The sequence below is a fragment of the Mustela nivalis genome (genome assembly GCF_964662115.1).
Source record: "Mustela nivalis genome assembly, chromosome: 1".
Classification (NCBI taxonomy): domain Eukaryota; kingdom Metazoa; phylum Chordata; class Mammalia; order Carnivora; family Mustelidae; genus Mustela; species Mustela nivalis.
The window spans coordinates 202,548,325-202,566,181 of record NC_139020.1 but is presented as its reverse complement, the minus strand read 5'-3'; the positions used below and the strand labels follow the sequence as shown (position 1 = coordinate 202,566,181).

The 17,857-nt window shown below is 53.7% G+C and overlaps 1 protein-coding gene across 2 annotated transcripts; it reads left to right on the top strand.

The window, feature by feature from the left end:
* Positions 1-288: 288 nt before the first annotated feature.
* B3GNT3 (UDP-GlcNAc:betaGal beta-1,3-N-acetylglucosaminyltransferase 3) lies at positions 289-17,547 on the top strand. 2 transcript variants are annotated; one of them, XM_082710144.1, is made up of 4 exons: positions 289-352; positions 11,911-11,970; positions 13,533-14,129; positions 15,929-17,547. In XM_082710144.1, the coding sequence occupies exons 3-4, from the start codon at positions 13,554-13,556 to the stop codon at positions 16,478-16,480; spliced, it is 1,128 nt and encodes a 375-aa protein (XP_082566270.1). In that variant the 5' UTR covers positions 289-352; positions 11,911-11,970; positions 13,533-13,553; the 3' UTR covers positions 16,481-17,547. The 2 variants fall into 2 exon arrangements, with proteins under 2 accessions (XP_082566270.1, XP_082566269.1); XM_082710143.1 differs by having other exon boundaries at positions 294-488.
* The last annotated feature ends 310 nt before the right edge of the window (positions 17,548-17,857 follow it).

The window sequence follows — 17,857 nt, the reverse complement described above, 5'->3', positions numbered from 1 at the left end:
GGAAGCCTGTGGGCTCAGGACAGGTTTTAGGGATTCATCCTGGATTCATGCTGCCTCCCTGTTCCCCCTCCAATCATTTCTTCGGCAAACACACTTTAGATCAACCCTGCCAAGGGCTCCACGCCAGGGGATGGGAAGGCGCTGCTCGCACATCTCCAGCCGCGGGGAGCTCACGCCCCAGCCTCCGGGGTGGAGTGAGCCCCAAGAGGTGAAGAGGAAAGCTGCGGTGGGAGCTGGCCCGCCGAGGTGAGGGGGCGGGGCCGAGAAGGGAAGGAGGGAGCGGTGGGCGGGGTGAACTTCTACCCCGCCACTGAGAAGCTCCGCGGGTTTGGAGAGGGGAGCCTGGCGGGAGGTAAGGCCAGGAGGAGGAGGAGGCAGGAAGGAGCCAGACCTGGGTGGGGGCTCACGCTCAGGTAAAACTCTCCACCTGCTCGCAGCCCAGAGCAGCTGAGATCGGAGAGAGGTCGGAGGCTGGGCCGTCGCTTGGGGTGAGTGTTGGGGGCCCCTGAGGATCTCGCGGAGGGGAGGGGAGGAGAGGATCGAGGTTCCAGGGAAACCCCGGCAGGTCCCTGGGGTCCGGTCTCCGCCGCGTTTACCCCCCAAGATGCCGGGAGACCCTGGAGCGGCGGGTCTCAGAAACCCCGTTGCCCTCGCCCATCGGCAATAGCAGCCGCCAGCATTTCCAGGGCCGGCTCGAGCCCCGCAGGGAAGGAAGTCGCTCCCGGCACCGTCCGGTCGCTGCGACGGACGTCCCTGGACCCCTGCCCCTACGCCACTATGCCCGCCTCTCAGGCTAGGGCGGAATCAGGATGGAGAAGTGGAGGGTGTTGTCTGCTCTCCGGCCGTTACTGGTACTGCTGTTCGCGTGGAGATGGTTAGCGCGCTGACTGGGAAGATCCGGGATTAACAGCACCCTGGTCTCCCCAGGTTGGCTTTTGTATTGAATCCAGGGGACCACGGCTGACCCCCAGCCTTGCCGGGCGCTGGGCCAACGTTCCTACCTGGGAACCTCAGCTCATGGCTTCCCCTGGGGTTCAGTTTCGCCCCCTGTTCAGCTGCGGCAGGGGCTGTGTGGCTCCGGCAGCACGCTCCTGGATTTTGAACATGCCTCGGTTTCCCCTCCCTGACTAGTACAGTGACCCAGCTTCCAGGAGGGTGCCTGAGATGTTCAGCCGGTGGAAGCTTTTATTGGCGGGGGGAGACCTCAAATAAGTGACTTTGGGTCTCTGAGCTCCTGTTTCCCTCTGGGTCAAGGGGGACTTGTACCCGACTGTCTGTGCCTCTTAGTGGGTGCACAGGGAAGGACAGCTGTCACCATACCTATATTAACAATTATTATTATTGTATCACGAGCCACCATTCCAGGTTACTGACCAACTTTTCCTCTGGGTCAGAGTTTTTTTTTTTTTTCCCCCATGGTCACTTTTCAGATGGGGAAACGGAGCTCCCCCACTCCTCCACCCCACCAGAGCCTCCTGTAGTCCTGATCTGGGCTCAGGAGGAGCTGCCCAGATTTGGGGCTAGATCTGGGACTACAACTTTCTTCCACAGCCCTGTTGGTTCCTAAGGCAGTCACCCTGCCAGGCAGGGCTGAGGAGTCTAGTGAAAGAGGGGAGGACCCTGGGACAGGAAGCTGGGCCCCCACTTGACCTAGGTGACCAGATTACGTTTGTTCATCCCCACCCACTTCTACATCTAGGGTGTGGTGATTCCTGCCAGGTACTGGGTGTGGGAGGACCCAAGAAGGGGCCTTGGAGCATGAACTTGAAGGAGCTCGAGGATTTCAAACAAGTTTCTTTGACCCAGGAACCCAGGGGCAGAACTGGTTGGCCCTAGGGAAGGAGGAAAGATGTCAACTGGGCGGTTTCTCTTCCTGCCATTGCCTCTGAGGCCCAGAGTGGGGCAGCAACTTGTCCCCACGCCCACTGTGAGAGAAGACCCATTGTGGTCCCTCCACCTGCTGAAAGCCTGGCTCGGTTTGATTGCTTCCTCCCCATGATGGGGAGCTCACTACCAACATAGCAAACTGAAGGAAGTCCCCCACCTTACCACCACCAGGTGGTGGTTAAAGGCAGAGATTGGGCTCCCACTTGACCTTCCTTGAATAAGTTCTTTGGATGAGCTCTCTGTGCCACAGTTTCCCTATCCACTAAAAAAAAAAAAAAAATGAGGCTAACAAAGCTCTACCTTCCAGCTCAGGTGTGGTGGGTAGAGGAGCAGCTGGCCGAAAGACCACACACAGGACTGCTGGGTTAATCCTGATGAGTCGGCGGTTCATTGTGTTTTCATTCGTGGTGTTTATCTTTACAAGAGAGAAATAATGTAAAGGGGCAGGGCCCCAGCACAAGGCCTGGAGGGGGGCTCCGAGCAGCGTGAAGGTGTGGGGGTCTTTCAGGCATCCCCACAGACAGAGCCCAGGAGACCTCAGTTCCTCCAGCTGGGAAAGGAGTGCAGATATGCCCTTCGGAGGCTCAGCAAAGGCCGGGTCTGGCATGTAGTTAGGAACATCTGTTGGGCCCCAGATCCCCACCTGGACCCATCCCAGGTACGGTGAGCAGTTTCTGAGGAGGTGGGCTCCCCAGGGTCAGTTCCTTCAAATGAGTTAAACTTGATGGGCCCTGGGAACTAGAAACAGAAGTCAAAGTTCTAAAGGCCATGTGTCACCCCATCCTTAACCCCCGCCCTACCTTCTTTCACAACCCTGGGGGCCCCAGGGCCTATCTTTGCATAAAAAATCAGCTTCACCTTCAGCTCGGGTCATGATCCCAGGGTTCTGGGATTGGGCCCCACATGGGGCTCTCTGCTCAGTGGGAAGCCTGCTTCACCCTCTCCCACTCCTCCTGCTTGTGTTCCCTCTCTCGCTGTCTCTCTCTCTGTCAAAAAATAAAATCTTAAAAAAAAGAATCCACTTGCTCACCCCAGGGTCTAGCCAGAAGGAATTATCTTGACTGGGCTTTTTCCGTTTCTCTCTCTCTCTCTTTTTTTTCCCCCTTCCGTTTATAAAAGGAGCTTATGATCCTTGCCGAAAGAGACAGGCCTATCATTACTGGCAGGCATGGCTGGTACGGACAGGTGAAGGATCACCCTTGGGTCCAGCAGGTTGGGGTTCAAATCCTAGCAAGCGCTCTTGGCCTCAGTCAGCTGTGAGACCCATGTTGGGGGGCAGGGGGCCTCTGCCTTTTTGCACTCAGCTCACTCACCTGGTAACTGGAAACCAGCCCTGTCCACCAAAGGCTCAATGAATCACAGGGCTTGTCTATAGGCCAGGGGCTCACATCCTCTCCTGCAACACTCCTTCTCCCCAAAACTGTCTTATTCACTGTCTCTCTGTCCCACCCTTGTTAGTACATCAGCTCCGGGAGCACAGGCCTTTCTTGCAGACATTCTAGGCTGCGTGCCCAGAACCTAGACCAGGGCATGGCCCCTAGTAGAGTCTAGGTGTTCAGCGCTGGCTCAGAGCGGTCATGAACAGTGACAATGGTCACTGACACTGATGTTATTGTCACCGTTGGTGTATCGTCCGTGTGTGCTTTAGAGAAAAGGCCAACGTTGGGTCCTACGGCCTTTCTCAGGACTCAGGTTGTCATGTGCGCAAATGGGGTTGTCCAGTCACCCCCACCCCTCCCCTTGCCTTTTGGAGATTCCAGAATGTTCCATGCTTGCCCCGTTCGAAATCCCAGCTGCAAATTCTCGGGACGTACAGAGCCAGGAAGACCACAGCGATGCTGACATTCAGCACCTGCTGGAAGAATCGGGAGCTGGCCACTGACCCCAGCCGGCTTTGGATGAGGATGCTGCGGCCCAGAGCGGGCTGGCCACTTGTCCCAGGCCCACCGATGGTCAGTAGGCAGGTCGGGGTCTCTCCCGGGAGCTGCGGCAGCGACCTCAGGGGCATCAGTTCGCAGTCTTCCCCGCTGCTGGGTAAAGGGACATGAGCCCTCGTTTTTGTGATTTCAAAACTGAGACCCAGCGACCGGACCCACTGGGGTCCCTGAAGCTGGAAGGGGGGTCGGGAGGGGTATGCGGGTGGGTCTGTGTCTAAGGGGCCAGGAGAGTGACTGGGGACTCACCCTCTCCGAGTCTCACTTCCTCATCTGGAAAAACGAGCGTCCTGCGGGATATTGCCTCGACTTGATGGGAGCCTCCACATCCAGCGGGCAGGCCTGCCCTGGTCTCGTGCTAGCGCAGAGTGGGTGGGGCACATCCGGGCTCTGAGGGGTGAGCAGGTGGGGGACGCGTCTGGCCTTGGTTGTCAACGGGGGATATAGGCGGAAGATGTAGGATCCGAATCCTGTCGCTAATGAATTCTGTTGCGTGCTTGGCCCCTCTGTACCTCTAGTACCTCATTAATATTCAGTGAATCTGGGGCACCTGGAAACTTAGTCGGTTCAGCATCTGCCTTCGGCTCAGGTTATGGTCCCGGGGTCCTGGGATCGAGCCCTGCACCGGGCTCCCTGCTTGGCGGGGGATCTGCTTCTCCCTCTGCCCTTTCCCCCACCCTTGCGTGTTCTCTCGCTCTGCTCGCTCTCTCTCAAATAAATAAAATCTTTAAAAAGAAAATACTCAGTGAATCCTTAATATTCAGTGCTGTGTGTTTGTAGGGAAGGTGGGTAGTCAGTGACAGTAGGTTGGTGTCTTGGGGTGGTTTGGTGGCCTGTTCACCTTCATCGTGATGATGCTCGTTCATACATCACGAATGTGCCTTTCCCCTCCTCCTTGTTGCTGATAAACTATTTTGTGTATGTGCTGGGTGCCTCCTGCATATTTAGCAGGCCATTAACAGTATTTGCTGACACTGGGCTTCTTGCTTAGTAAATGCACGGTTTTCCAGTGGTGTGGCTGTTTGGCTCTTCAGGGCATGAGTACCTCTTGGTCCTGTATCAGCCACACACACACATTTGCTAACTGACCGCGACTGAATGGCTGGCATCCCCCAAGGCCCGCAGGGCCCCAGATGGGTCGGCGGCAGCTGTCATTGGCAGTGGGTTTGGGCTGAAATGAGGCATGAAGAAATCACTAATATGTGGGTCATCATTCATAGGTTTCCCTTGTCCCACAAGCACCAGCAAGTGTCATATGGGGATGGGGACATGGCTGTAGGGGACCAGATCCTTGGCCCCACCTCGGGGGCTCCAGGCTGGTGGGGGAGATAAACAGGAGGGAAGTGAGTGGGTTTCCTGTGTGCAGTGGTGGTGAGAGCTGCAGAGAAAACCAGAGCCAAGCCAGAGTGTTTTAGGTGGGAGGCCAAGGCCCTTCTAAAAAGGCCCTGCGAGGGGCAGGAGCACAGTCTGTTGAGCTGCTGACTGTGGCTTTCGGCTCTGCTTGTGATCTCAGGGTCGTGAGATTGAGCCCTGCATGGGCTCTGCACTCAGGGGAGAGTCTGCTTGAGATTCTGTCTCTCCCTTTCCCTCGGCCCTCGCCCCCAACATGCTCCCACATATGTGTGCACATACGCTCTCTCTCAAACAAATAAGTAAATGCTGGGGGGAAAAAAATAAAAAAGCAACATTAGATTGAGCCTAAAGATCAAAGAGAATCAGGAGGAAGAGCAGAAGTCTGGCAGGTGCAAAAGCCCTGTGGCAGGACTGAAAGAAGCTGAAAAGGCTGGAGTGGCTGGAGCGGACCAGCGGGGGCAGAGGTCATTGGGGGAGGGGAAGCAGGGGCTGAGAGGTCCCACACCTGACAGCCACAGCCCAGGGAGAGGCTCTTGGGTCTTGAACATCATGAAACAGATGGCTTTTATGTGTATGTTAGAGGAAACAGGCTCTGGGTGATGGCGAAATCGCACGGGTGTATGGAAAGCAAACAGGCGGGAACAGGATCAGCTGGTCTGGCAGTGAGGGTACCTTGGAGTCAGCCTGGTTGTCCCTGAACTGTGACTCTGTCTACAGTCACTGTGTCTGATCTGGAGAGAGAAACATTGAGGAGACCCTGCCTCGTGCAAGCAATATAAGGAAGTATTCATCAAACCCCTGTTGGGCCTTCCTGGTTCCCTTGCCATTGTGTCCCCACAGCTATGGTCTGGACACCACACCTGGGTCACCACTGCCCTGTAACATCCCACGGGAAAGGCTCACAGGCTTCTCGGTCTGTTCCTCCCGGTCCTTCCTTCTCCATCCTCCCCACCATCCCGGGGGGCTTTAAACATCCATGACTGCCTTCTTTCTATTCCCTGAACCCACCCCCTTCCCTGCACCTCGCTGACCAGCTCCTGTCCAGGCCCCCAAATACTTCTGGGTGCTTTCCTGCCCCAGCCTCTACACCTGTCCTGATTGTCCTTATCCACTCCGTGGCCACAGAGGGCTTCTTAAAAGCATACGTCGATCTTTTCCCTCCCCTCCTCACGCACCTTCCATGGCTCCCGTTGCTTCTCTCGTGCAACATAAAAAGAGGTTCTGGACCTGCTTTAGTTCCTCCCCACCCAGTCCCCTGGCATGGACTCGCAACCCACATCCTCTCCCTCCTGTCCTCTTGCTGCAGCCACACTGGTCCCCTGTCTCTGCTTCCACCCCTTACATTTGTGGTCTGGCTATGCTCTTTGCAACTATGCTCTTCTGGGTCTTTGAACTTGTCGTGCCCTCGCCTAGAATGTCCTTCCCCCAGCGCTCTGCTAATTCCTCACCATCCCTCAGGATGTCCCCAGGCTAGTCAGGTCCCCCCACCACCATGGACCATTCCTTCTCAACGGTGTTTACCATGTTACTACGAGACTAATCTCTTCTTCCTGTATTAACATTGTCAGGGAGGAGCTGATCTCATCATGCCTGTTCATAGATTCACTCACCAGCCTAATCCTGGGATGGCCCCAGCTGCAGAATGTTGCCAACCTGGGCCCCCAGTTCTCTGTCCTTTGTGAGATGTGTAAGTGCATGGTTCCTTGTGACAGATTCTGGAAGGCTCTGAGTTCTGGTTGGGGAATCCCCCAGAAACTCCACACCACGGGAAGGATAGGATAGACAGACTAATGGACCACACTCACTGGGGTCCTAGGTTCCAGTCTGCTTTACGCTGAGTCTCAGTAGCCCCTTCTGTAAGCAGGGACTCTGGGGACACTGAAGGAGCCAGTATGATGAGCCAAGGTCACCGAGGGGTTGCCACACGGCCAGTGTGTGCTAAGCCCTTTGACACACAATCCCGTGACCCCATGGTGTGTGTGTGTGTGTGTGTGTGTGTGTGTGTTGGGATCTCAGCACTCCCATGTCCTGATGAGGAACTAGATGGCAAAGGGGAAGTGACTGCTCAGGGTTTCAGGGCAAAGAGGAACCATTCATTCAGCAACAAATCTGACCTTTCCCATCCCTGCTCACATACCCTCTATGGCTTCGCCGACCTCCAGGAGACAGTCCCACTTCTCAGTCTGGAGTTCAAGGTCTTTACCAGCCAGTCACTAGCCTCAGAAATCACCCCCTCTCCAAATTCTGCTTTTCATCCAAATAAACTACGGGTGATCCCTTAGAATAGGTCTTGTTCACTTTCTCTCCACGCCTTTCCATTTGCTCTTGCCTTGACCTGAACTCTTCTGCATCCGTCAAAGCCTCGGCTTCAGTATCCTGGTCCCTTCTTCTGGCCCAGCTCTGAACCCATGGGTGTTTAGACTGGTCTCCCCCAGATTGGGAGCTTCCGGGGGGCCTTCCGTGGCCCCACGGTTGAGGATTTTCAGGTTCCCCAGACCTATTTGTTGAATGAATGAGTGAGTGAGTGAGTAGTTTCTAATTATGTGCATGTTGGGAGAAGAGCTGCTGAGACCCTTCTCAGGACTGAAAGACCTGGAGACAAAGCAGCTTGTTTCTGTGGTGATGTGAGGCACCCCCTGCGCCGCCCCCCAAAACAACTCCCCATCTGTGAATCCAGGCTGGTGATTCCCCCAGAGGTATTCCAAACCTACAGACTTCACCGAGTGAGATGCCATTTGGGCTTCCGCTAATCCAGTCGTTCTGCCCAGTGAGAACTGGAGACGGTGGACCGCGGAATCTTAGATGCGGTCAGGGAATCAGACCCAAGCTGCGAGGAGCTTCTCGCAAAGGCCCCAGAGTCACTTGCTCCTGCTCCGTTGCTTGGAGGAAATAATACCGAGAAGCTTCCCCTTCTTGGTGGAGCTGAGCCTCCAAGACCCTTCCCTTGCAGACAGTAAGAACCATAAGGACAGATCAGTGACTAGCTAGGGCCTGGGCCACAGCCCACAGAGACACTCACAAGATTTTACTTATTTATTTGCCAGAGGGAGAGAGAGAGAGAGAGTACAAGTACACACGCAGGGGGAGAAGCAGGCTCCCTGCTGAGCAGGCAGCCCAACATGGGACTCCATCCCAGGACCTGAGATCATGAACTGAGCCAAAATCAGACACCCAACCGACTGAGCCACCCAGCGCCCTCCCAGAAGTTCTTCCTTATGCTTGTCCAGTGTGAGATTTTATGAGGATAGCAACACGACCTGCTTGAGGGTTTAAGGGGCTATGAGTTAAGAAGGGCCTTGATGGACAGTAAAGGAATGGGGGATCTTGGATGCATTAATAGAGGTCTAGTACAGGGAGAAGGAAAAGTGAACCTTTCTTCCCTGCCTCCAGCTTGAGCTCTCGGACGCAAATTAGGAACATCAGGGGGTTTGGAGAGTAGAGTAGCAGAATCCCTCCATTTAATTTTTTTTTTAAAGATTTTATTTATTTATTTGACAGAGAGAGATCACTAGTAGGCAGAGAGACAGGCAGAGAGAGAGAGAGGAGGAAACAGGCTCCCTGCTGAGCAGAGAGCCTGATGCGGGACTCGATCCCAGGACCCTGAGATCATGACCTGAGCCGAAGGCAGCGGCTTAACCCACTGAGCCACCCAGGCACCCTAATTTTTTTTTTTTTTAAGATTTATTTATTTATTAGAGAACACAGAGGAAGAAGAAGAAGCAGACTCCCTGCTGAGCAGGGAGCCTGATGTGGGGCTCCATCCCAGGGCCCTGGGATCATGACCTGAGCTGAAGACAAATGCTTGACCAACTGAGCCACCCGGGCACCCCAGAATCCCTCCATTTCGAGAAACCTGAGACCTGGGGAGAGAAAGTTAGGAATGCTGGTAGCCCACAAAGGGCAAGTGTTCCGTATGCAAAGAGTTCTTATAAATAAACAAGAAAGGAAAATGCAAGAAAAAGAACATCCATTTTGGAACTAATTAAAACCAAATGGTGACCCCAAGAGGTTCTTTTTTGCCCTGATACCTGGTAAGAGTTATTCATTCATTTCAGTTCTTCTCATACCTCCCCCTCCCCAATGCCCAAGTTTGGCTGAGTTATAAATATTCGTATTTGCAGAAGTATCTTCCTTTGTTCTGAAACTCTTGTTTGGGCCTTATAAAACACATTTCCAGTGAACTGGTCCTTGGCCACTTAAATTCAATTTTCTATTTAATAGATGTTTAGGGATGCATGGCTGGCTCAGTGGCTTGGGCATCTGCCTTCTGCTCCAATCATCATCTCAGGGTCCAGGGATCAAGTCCCACTTCGGGCTCCTTGCTCAGTGGGGAACCTGCTTCTCCCTCTGCCTGCTTTGTGCTTTCTCTCCTCTCTGGCAAATAAATAAATAAAGTATTTAAAAATAATAATAGTTGTATGGTAAATATTTAAATAATATACAAATAATGAGTCTCATAAATACTTCATATGATAAATTTATACAAACTATATCAAGAGCTTTTGTTCGATCCTGATTTTTCTTTTCTCGTCTTCCCTTGTTTGAGTTCTCTCTTCTGGATTTCTGTGTTGGTTTAGAGCAGGATATCTCAAGCTTGACAATGTTGACATTTGGGGCTGGACTATCCTGAGGTAGGGCTATCCTGTGTCATCTAGAATGTTAATTTAAGCAGCATCACTGGCCTCTACCTTCTTAATGGCATTGGCAGTACAATAACTCTACCCTGCCTAAATCAGGACGGCCAAAAATGTCTCAGGACATTGTCAAGTATTTCCTGGAGGACAGAATCACCCGTTTGAAGATCCCGGATTTAGGCTCCAAACTGCAGATGGGGAGAAGGGTGAATCATTCTAAAATTTTATGGGTCCTGGGGCACCTGGGTGGCTCAGTAAGTTAAAGCCTTCAACTTCAGCTCAGGTCATGATCTCAGGATTGGGGCTCCGTGCTCCGTGGGGAGTCCGCTTGTCCCACTCCCTCTGCGTCTCACCCTGCTCATGTGTGTACACGCCCGCACGCGCTCTCTTAAATAAATAAAATGTTTTAAATAAATAAATAAAAAGTTTACCATTCGTTCGTGAGAGTGTTTCTTGCCCAGGAGTTCGGTTCTGAGGTGTGCCATTGTCTTACGGGATCTATGGGTCTCCTGCCACAGGTGTGGCCCAAGAGAACACAGTGGCATTTTTAGTCTGATTTGTGGTGACATTGTCTTTCTGTTATAGCTTGTTCGTTTTCCTAACCTTGAAGCTTGGCGATCTGCCTGGTTTGCCCGGGAACACTCCTTTCCCTGGTGTCCATCCTGGACTAGGTTCTCTCCTCAGCTCAGGAAAATACCCTTCAAGGATTCAGGGCGTTCTTGTATTGCATTCACAGTTTCACGCCAAGATTATTTGCCTTCTTGGGTCTCCCAGACCTGTCCTCCAGCAGATGAAGCCCCAGGGCGGGCAGCTCAACCAGGATGTCCCAGGAAGGAGACAGGCCCTATGCCTCCTGCATACAGGGTTCTGAGACGGCTTAGTCTCTGCTGGCTCATTGCACCTGCTGTTCCCACCCCTGGGACCTTTCACCCAGACCTCAGCCCTGAATGTCTCTTCTGTGCCATTCACATCCAGCTTAAATGTCATCCAGACCTCAAAATCCAACTGCCACCCAACTACATTTCCTCCTGTGGCTTTCGTCACCTTGTATCATTTCTTTACTTCTTTTTTTTTTTTTCTTGAAGATTTTATTTATTCATTTGACAGAGACACAGCGAGAGAGGGAATACAAGTAGGGGGAGTGGGAGAGGGGAAAGCAGGCTTCAGGCTTCCCGCTGAGCAAGGAGTCCGACGTGGGGCTCGATCCCAGGACCATGGAATCATGAACCGAGCTGAAGGCAGACGCCCAATGACTGAGCCACCCAGGCGCCCCACCTCCTATCATTTCATTGATGTTTTAATTAATGCTTGTTGCCTCTCCAGGGTGTGGCTTTCATAATGGAGACATTTAGGTATCCCTGGGTCCTCAGAAAACCAACATCCTTTTAGCAGTCATCTGACCCACATTCGTGCCTCGGATGTGCCGAGCATGGTTCCAGGGCCTGGGGGTAACCTGGTAAAGGAGACATGTCGCAGGGAGCTCAAGTTCGGGTGGGGGAGATGAAGGTGAAACAAGACATGTTAAAAGTTTTTAACATGTATTTTAGGAGGGGAGAGGTGCTGTGGGAGGAAAAAAATGTAAAACAGAGTTGGGGATCAGGGAACTATTGTGTCCTGAGGACTCCTTCCTGAGAAAGAGATATTGGAGGAAAGATGAGAGGTGAGGGAGGGAACCATGCACACATCTGGGAAAGAGCATTCCAATCAGAGGGAAGAGCCTGTGCAAAAGGCCTGAGGCAGGATCATGCCCAGCATGCTTGAGGCTAAAATCCCCACAACAGCACTCTTACATGGGGTTAATTCTCCCCGGTCCACATGGAGGCTCAGAGAGGTCAAACTTCTTTCCCAACATCACACAGCAGTAAGATCTGAGCCCTGTCTCTGGAAGACAGCTCGCTGGAGAGACTTGGCCAGGCAGTGTTCAGTGACAGCAGTGGGTGTGTTGAGGAGATGGCCTCGTGGGTCCAGGAGGAAAGCCTTATTCCCACCTCTGGATGGAAATGGGAAGCCATTCTCTTCTTTGCTTCCAGGCAGTAGCTGGGTGGGGTTGCCTGGGGAGGAAAGAGCCTTCCAGAACCCACTAACCGCGTCACCTTTTCCAGGTGCCAGCAGGAAGAACAGAGAGACCCCAGAAGAGCACAGACGTCCCAAGGCAGCCCGAGGTAAGCTTGAGCTGCAAATATACGTTCCATAAATCCTGGTGGCATACCCCCTTGGTGCCACAGGCTAGCAGCTCGCTTCCTGCTTGCACAATCCTGGGAGCTGGAGATGGATCAGATGCCCCCTTTTACAGCCGAGGAAACCGAGGCCCAGGGTATGGAGGGCACACAGCCAGAAGGTGATGGAATTGGGACTGAAACCCAGGAACTGGGCTCTAGAGTCTGCACCTGTCTGGGTGAGTCAGTAAGTGTTTGAGAATGGCTAAGTCCTGCCTTGGGTCTAATCCACTATTTGCCAGTGCTGGAAAACAGACCTTCAGGCATAGGGCTGAGAAACCGTGCAGACACTGCCTCTCCAGACAAAAGGACATTAAGGGAATCCAGGGAAGCTGGGGAAAGGGACCCTGGAAGGCAGACCAAGGGCCCTGCCTGGATATGGGAAAAGAAAGCTTCTAAGAGGAGGTGACATTAGAGCTGGGGTTTTGAAGGAGGAATACGCGTTTGCCAGAGAAAACCTTAATGAATTTACTTTTATTCATAAATTTTATTCGTTCAAACATTCCCTGCTTCCCCCATGTGTCTGCCTCCTGCTGGGCCATACCAGGACCCTCAAGAAGCCCCCAGTCTTAGACAAAGCTAAACGCAGACACCCCAATGGGATCAAGCCTGGGCCAGAGGGGTAGATGGAACTAGAGGTGCCAAACAGAACTAGTAGCATTTCTGAGGGGTTCAAGACAACTTCCCAGAGAATGATCATTTAAGATTTTTTTTTAATAAAGATTTTATCTATTTACTTGACAGAGAGATCACAAGCAGTGAGAACAGCAGGAAGAGAGAGAGGGGGAAGCAGGCTCCCTGCAGAGCAGAGAGCCCGATGCGGGGCTCGATCCCAAGACCCTGAGATCATGACCTGAGCCGAAGGCAGAGGCTTAACCCACTGAGCCACCCAGGTGCCCCTAAAATGGGTTTTAAAGCACAAATAGGAGTTTGGCAAGGAAGACAGCTCTGTTTGAAACCTGAAGGGCCCAAGGGATCTGTGGGGAGCCAGGGGCCACGCACAGGTCACAGGGCCATCAAAAACAGGCACGAGGAGTGGATGATGGTTTGGATCAGCATTCCAGAAGCTTGGAGCTTCTTGAGGGGCAGGTGGAAAAGGGAAGCAGGAAAGATCCAGTAGCAATCAGTGATAAAGAAGCAGTTCTTGGCCTCCTTGGGGGAGGCTCCCGGGCAATCTCGGAGGCAGGGACATGAAGAGGACCAGATTGAAAGGGTGGATTCTGGGCACGTGGAGTCTGGGAGGCTCACCTTGGCGTCTCCATGCCTCAGTCCTCTCTGTAAGTACTTAATCCCCAGCAGGACCTGGGCAACTGTCGGAGCCAACAAAGGCTGAGCAGGTTGGAGGAAGTTGGGGGGTGCGGGGAAGGGGAGATAGGCAGGGGCATACATTTCAATCCTGCACGGACTTTAGCACCTATGGGGCTAGAGGCCAGGTGCTGGGGTCCGCGGGGAGCTCAGGGAAAGTGCTCCGCCCATCCCGGCTCTTCAGTGGCTGTTACTCCTCGCAGGAACCGCCCCGACCCACCAGGATGAGGTGTCGCCGGTGCCCAGTGAATGAATCGGGCCTGGCTGTAGCCCTGAGCATCTTCACGCTCCTTGTCCTCCTCCTCTTCAGTCTGCACGCCTCGTCACCCACCCTCCAGAGCCTGGAGGAGCCCCCGGGCCGCGCCGTGGCTCTGACCTGGCCGGCTCCGCCCTCCCGCCCACCGCCCAGCCCCTGCGGGCCCAACACCTCCGCTGCCGCCCTGCCGAACTTCACAGGGCTGCCGCAGCAGGTGCGCAACTTCCTGCTGTATAAACACTGCCGCGACTTCCAGCTGCTGCAAGACGTGCGGCCAGACAAGTGCTCGCAGCCTGTCTTCCTGCTGCTGGTCATCAAGTCCTCGCCCAGCAATTATGAGCGCCGGGAGCTGGTGCGGCACACCTGGGGCCGCGAGCGCCTGGTGAAGGGCGTCCCGCTGCGCCTCGTCTTCCTGGTGGGCACGGCCGCTGACCCCCTGGAGGCCCGCAAGGTCAACCGGCTGCTGGCAATGGAGGCGCAGGCGCACGGTGACATCCTGCAGTGGGACTTCCATGACTCCTTCTTCAACCTCACTCTCAAACAGGTGGGCCAGCGAGAGGCGTTGGGGGACGGTCCGCTGGTCAGGGCCACCCATCCTTCCCGCCTGCTCCCCACCACCTCCTCTGACTGGGTAGAGGGAACCAGACGTCCCCACCCCCCCAATCCCATCCCACCCCTCTGTTGTCCTGGTGGTGGTCTGAAGTCTTCTAACTGGGGGCGGGGCCGGGGTGAGGGGGGGTGGCAGGCAGGAAGAAAGGGCCTGAGGTTACAAGGCCAGCTTCCAGAGCCAGGACCTGGGTTTGAATTCAGGCTCTGCCTCCTACTTCTTGTTTGCCTTTGATAATCATTTATCTCTCTGTGCCTGCTTCTTCCTGGTCAGGGAGGAAACGGCCGGCCTCTGAGGGCTTCCGGAGGGTTTTCAGGTTATTTACAAGGCAGCAGAAGAGTTCCTGTAATCTGTGTGGGTGGAGGAGCAGTGGACAGGACCACCTTGTTGATTTCTTTTTTTTTTAAGATATTTATTTATTTATTTGACAGAGATTGATCACAAGTAGACAGAGAGGGAGACAGAGAGAGAGAGAGAGGAAGGGAAGCAGGCTCCCCGCCAAGCAGAGAGCCCAATGTGGGACTCGATCCCAGGACCCTGAGATCATGACCTGAGCCCAAGGCAGCGGCTTAACCCACTGAGCCACCCAGGCGCCCCCACCTTGTTTATTTCTTATTCTCTGTCCCCTGAGGACCCCATCTATGCAGGAGGTGGTCAGGAAAGACCTTTTTTTTTTTTTTTTAAAGATCTTATTTATTTATTTGACAGAGATCACAAGTAAGCAGAGAGGCAGGCAGAGAGAGAGAGAAGCAGTTTCCCCACTGAGCAGAAAGCCCGATGTGGGGCTCGATCCCGGGACCCTGGGATCATGACCTGAGCTGAAGGCAGAGGCTTTAACCCACTGAGCCACCCAGACACCCAGGAAAGACCTTTTTTGATGGACAAGGATCCACAGGAAGTGGAAAGAATCCTACCCAGTACACAGATAAGGAGTAAGAGGCTCCAGAGACCCACCCAGGCATTGGGGTGGGGGGCCAGGGCAGGGTCCTGCTCATCATAGGCACAGAAAAATCTGGGCTCGAGACCTTGAGTTGCTACTTTCCTGTTGTGTGGCCTTGTTCGCTGTGCTCTTTCTGGAGAGCCTCTATTTCCTTATCTGTACATGAGGTTGATGACTGCACCTGCCTCCTAAGCTTGCACGAGGGATTCAAGGCAGCGCAGGCATGGAGAACAGAGCTGGGCATGTGGTAAAAGTTATTACAGGGAAGTAGAAGTCGAGGCGGGTCGAGGGCTAGAACCTCTCAACATGCCATGTTCTTCATGCAGAACACAAAAGCACACAAAAGCAATGTCCATTGGACAAGCATGAAATCCAGTACCTATGAAGTTATGACCCACAGGGGTGCTGGGGAGATGACACAGGGAGGGGAGACACAGCCCCCATTTGGGGGAAGCCTAGAGTCCAGAGGGGAAGGTAGATGCTAAGTAATGATGACACTTGGCCAGGCAGCATCTGAAGGAAGTAACAATAAATGTAAATGGGACAATTTTCAAACACTTCTTGGTGCTTTATAGAGCATCATTTCCACAGATCTCCAACACCCCCCAGGGGCACGTCCTATGATGAGGTCTGTCTGGAGGCTTAGGGTGGGGCCTCAAACCCAGGGTGGCCTGACAGTAGTCGCTGGGGGAGAGCCTATCGTCATCTGGGCTTCCCGGGCTGTGGCGGCTCACAGGGACCCCAGGCCGATGGCCCCAGCCCTCCAGCTTGTATGCCCTGTCCACTTCGCCTACAGGTGCTCTTCCTACAATGGCAGGAGACTCGGTGCACCAATGCCAGCTTCGTGCTCAATGGGGATGATGACGTCTTCGCACACACTGACAACATGGTGTCCTACCTGCAGGACCACGATCCTGACCACCACCTCTTTGTGGGGCAGCTGATCCGCAATGTGGGCCCCATCCGGGTTCCCTGGAGCAAGTACTATGTGCCAAAGGAGGTGACCCAGGAGGAGCACTACCCGCCCTACTGTGGCGGGGGTGGCTTCCTACTGTCCCGTTTCACAGCCACTGCCCTGCGCCGGGCTGCTGTCACACTGGACCTCTTCCCCATCGATGATGTCTTCCTGGGCATGTGCCTGCAGCAGGAGGGCCTGGAGCCTGCCTCCCACAGTGGGATCCGCACAGCTGGCATTCATGCCCCCTCAGCCCACATGTCCTCCTTCGACCCCTGCCTCTACCGGGAACTGCTGCTTGTTCACCGCTTCTTGCCTTATGAGATGCTGCTCATGTGGGATGCGCTGAGCCAGCCCAACCTTGCCTGTGGCAAGAAGTTACAGATCTACTAGGTGGTTTCAGGACCCCTAGCCTCTAGGCTCTGATCTCCACCCCCATGGAAAGAAGCAGCATCTTCCTCCCTGGCAGGGGAAATTTTCATTCTTCTAAGCAAGTCAGGCATAGGGGAGTGCCAGAAAGGGTTTGATGAGTGCCTAATCTAGCTGGCAAACTCCTAGATATCTTTCCAAACCCACCTGGTACTTGAACCCATGTTTCATCATTCCCCCTAGGCTCTCAGCTGAACGGACTGTCTCTTTCTGTGGGAGCTAATTGCAGAAACCCCTCTCCTAGGGTTCTGGGTTGCTGCTCCTGCATTGATCCCATCTGAGTCAAGGTCACATTTCCCAGCTCTGACCTTGATCTCAGGCTGGACCTTAAAGGCTGACCAGCCTCTCCTTGGTCATACACCTAGAGTGGTTTAGTGGTATGTGAGTTCCAGCCATGGTTCAAGGTCAGTGGCAGAACTCCTAGTTGAAGTGAGCCTAGGAAAGGAGATTTGTTCTCAGCCTCTCCATGGTCTCCATCCACCCGAGATGGCAGAAGCGGTCAGAGAAGCCATGAGTGGGACCGCCCCATCCCTGCCTGTGATATCTAGTGCTCTGATGGCTGTCGCTTTGGGTAGAGGAGGGAAGAAGCTGTCTGACTCAAGCAAAACCAGCTTCAAGTTTCTGGGAGTCCCTAACAGGGCCCCGCCCCACCCACCACTTAAGCTCCCCAAGAATTCAGGGAATGTTGTGTGGCAAAAGGGTCTTCACTGGGCCCAAGGTCAGCACACATATTCATCCCAGTGCCCAGAGAAGGGAGAGATTCTGGTCCTTGGGGGTGTCTGAGCTCTAGGGACCCAGGACCAGCCCTTACCTCAATAAGCCTTTCAGATTAGGGAGATCCAAGCAAAATGGTGACACCCCCCCCCCCCCCGCCCCGCCAAAACCCTGCTGGCTCTGGGTGGATGTCTGGGGTCTGGGCTTCTGGGCATTGGAGTAGTGCTTGGGATGTGGGGACAGGGGGGACCCCAGACAGCAGAATGATCACTGGGAAGTGGGTACTCAGGGAATAAAATGTTTTGTGAAGACCTGAAGCTCTTTTTTTTTTTTTTAACATTTTATTTATTTATTTGACAGAGAGAGACACAATGGGAGGGGGAACAGAAGCAAAGTGAGTGGGAGAGGGAGAAGCAGGCTTCCCACTGAGCAGGGAGCCCCATGTGGGGCTCGATCTCAGGACCCTAGGATCATGACCTGAGTCGAAGGCAGATGCTTAACCAACTGAGCCACCCAGGCACCCCTCTTTTTTCTTTTTTTTAAGTGATCTATAAGTTTTAATTCAGACCAGTCTCTCATCAGTAACTAAGCCTCATTTCCAGTAGAAAATATGCGCCAATAAAAATG

Excerpts from the sequence above, each read along its gene's own strand:
- B3GNT3 (XM_082710144.1), top strand. The coding sequence starts at position 13,554 with ATGAGGTGTCGCCGGTGCCCAGTGAATGAATCGGGCCTGGCTGTAGCC. Across the intron at positions 14,130-15,928 it reads TCAACCTCACTCTCAAACAG|GTGCTCTTCCTACAATGGCA; the intron begins GTGGGCCAGCGA and ends CTTCGCCTACAG.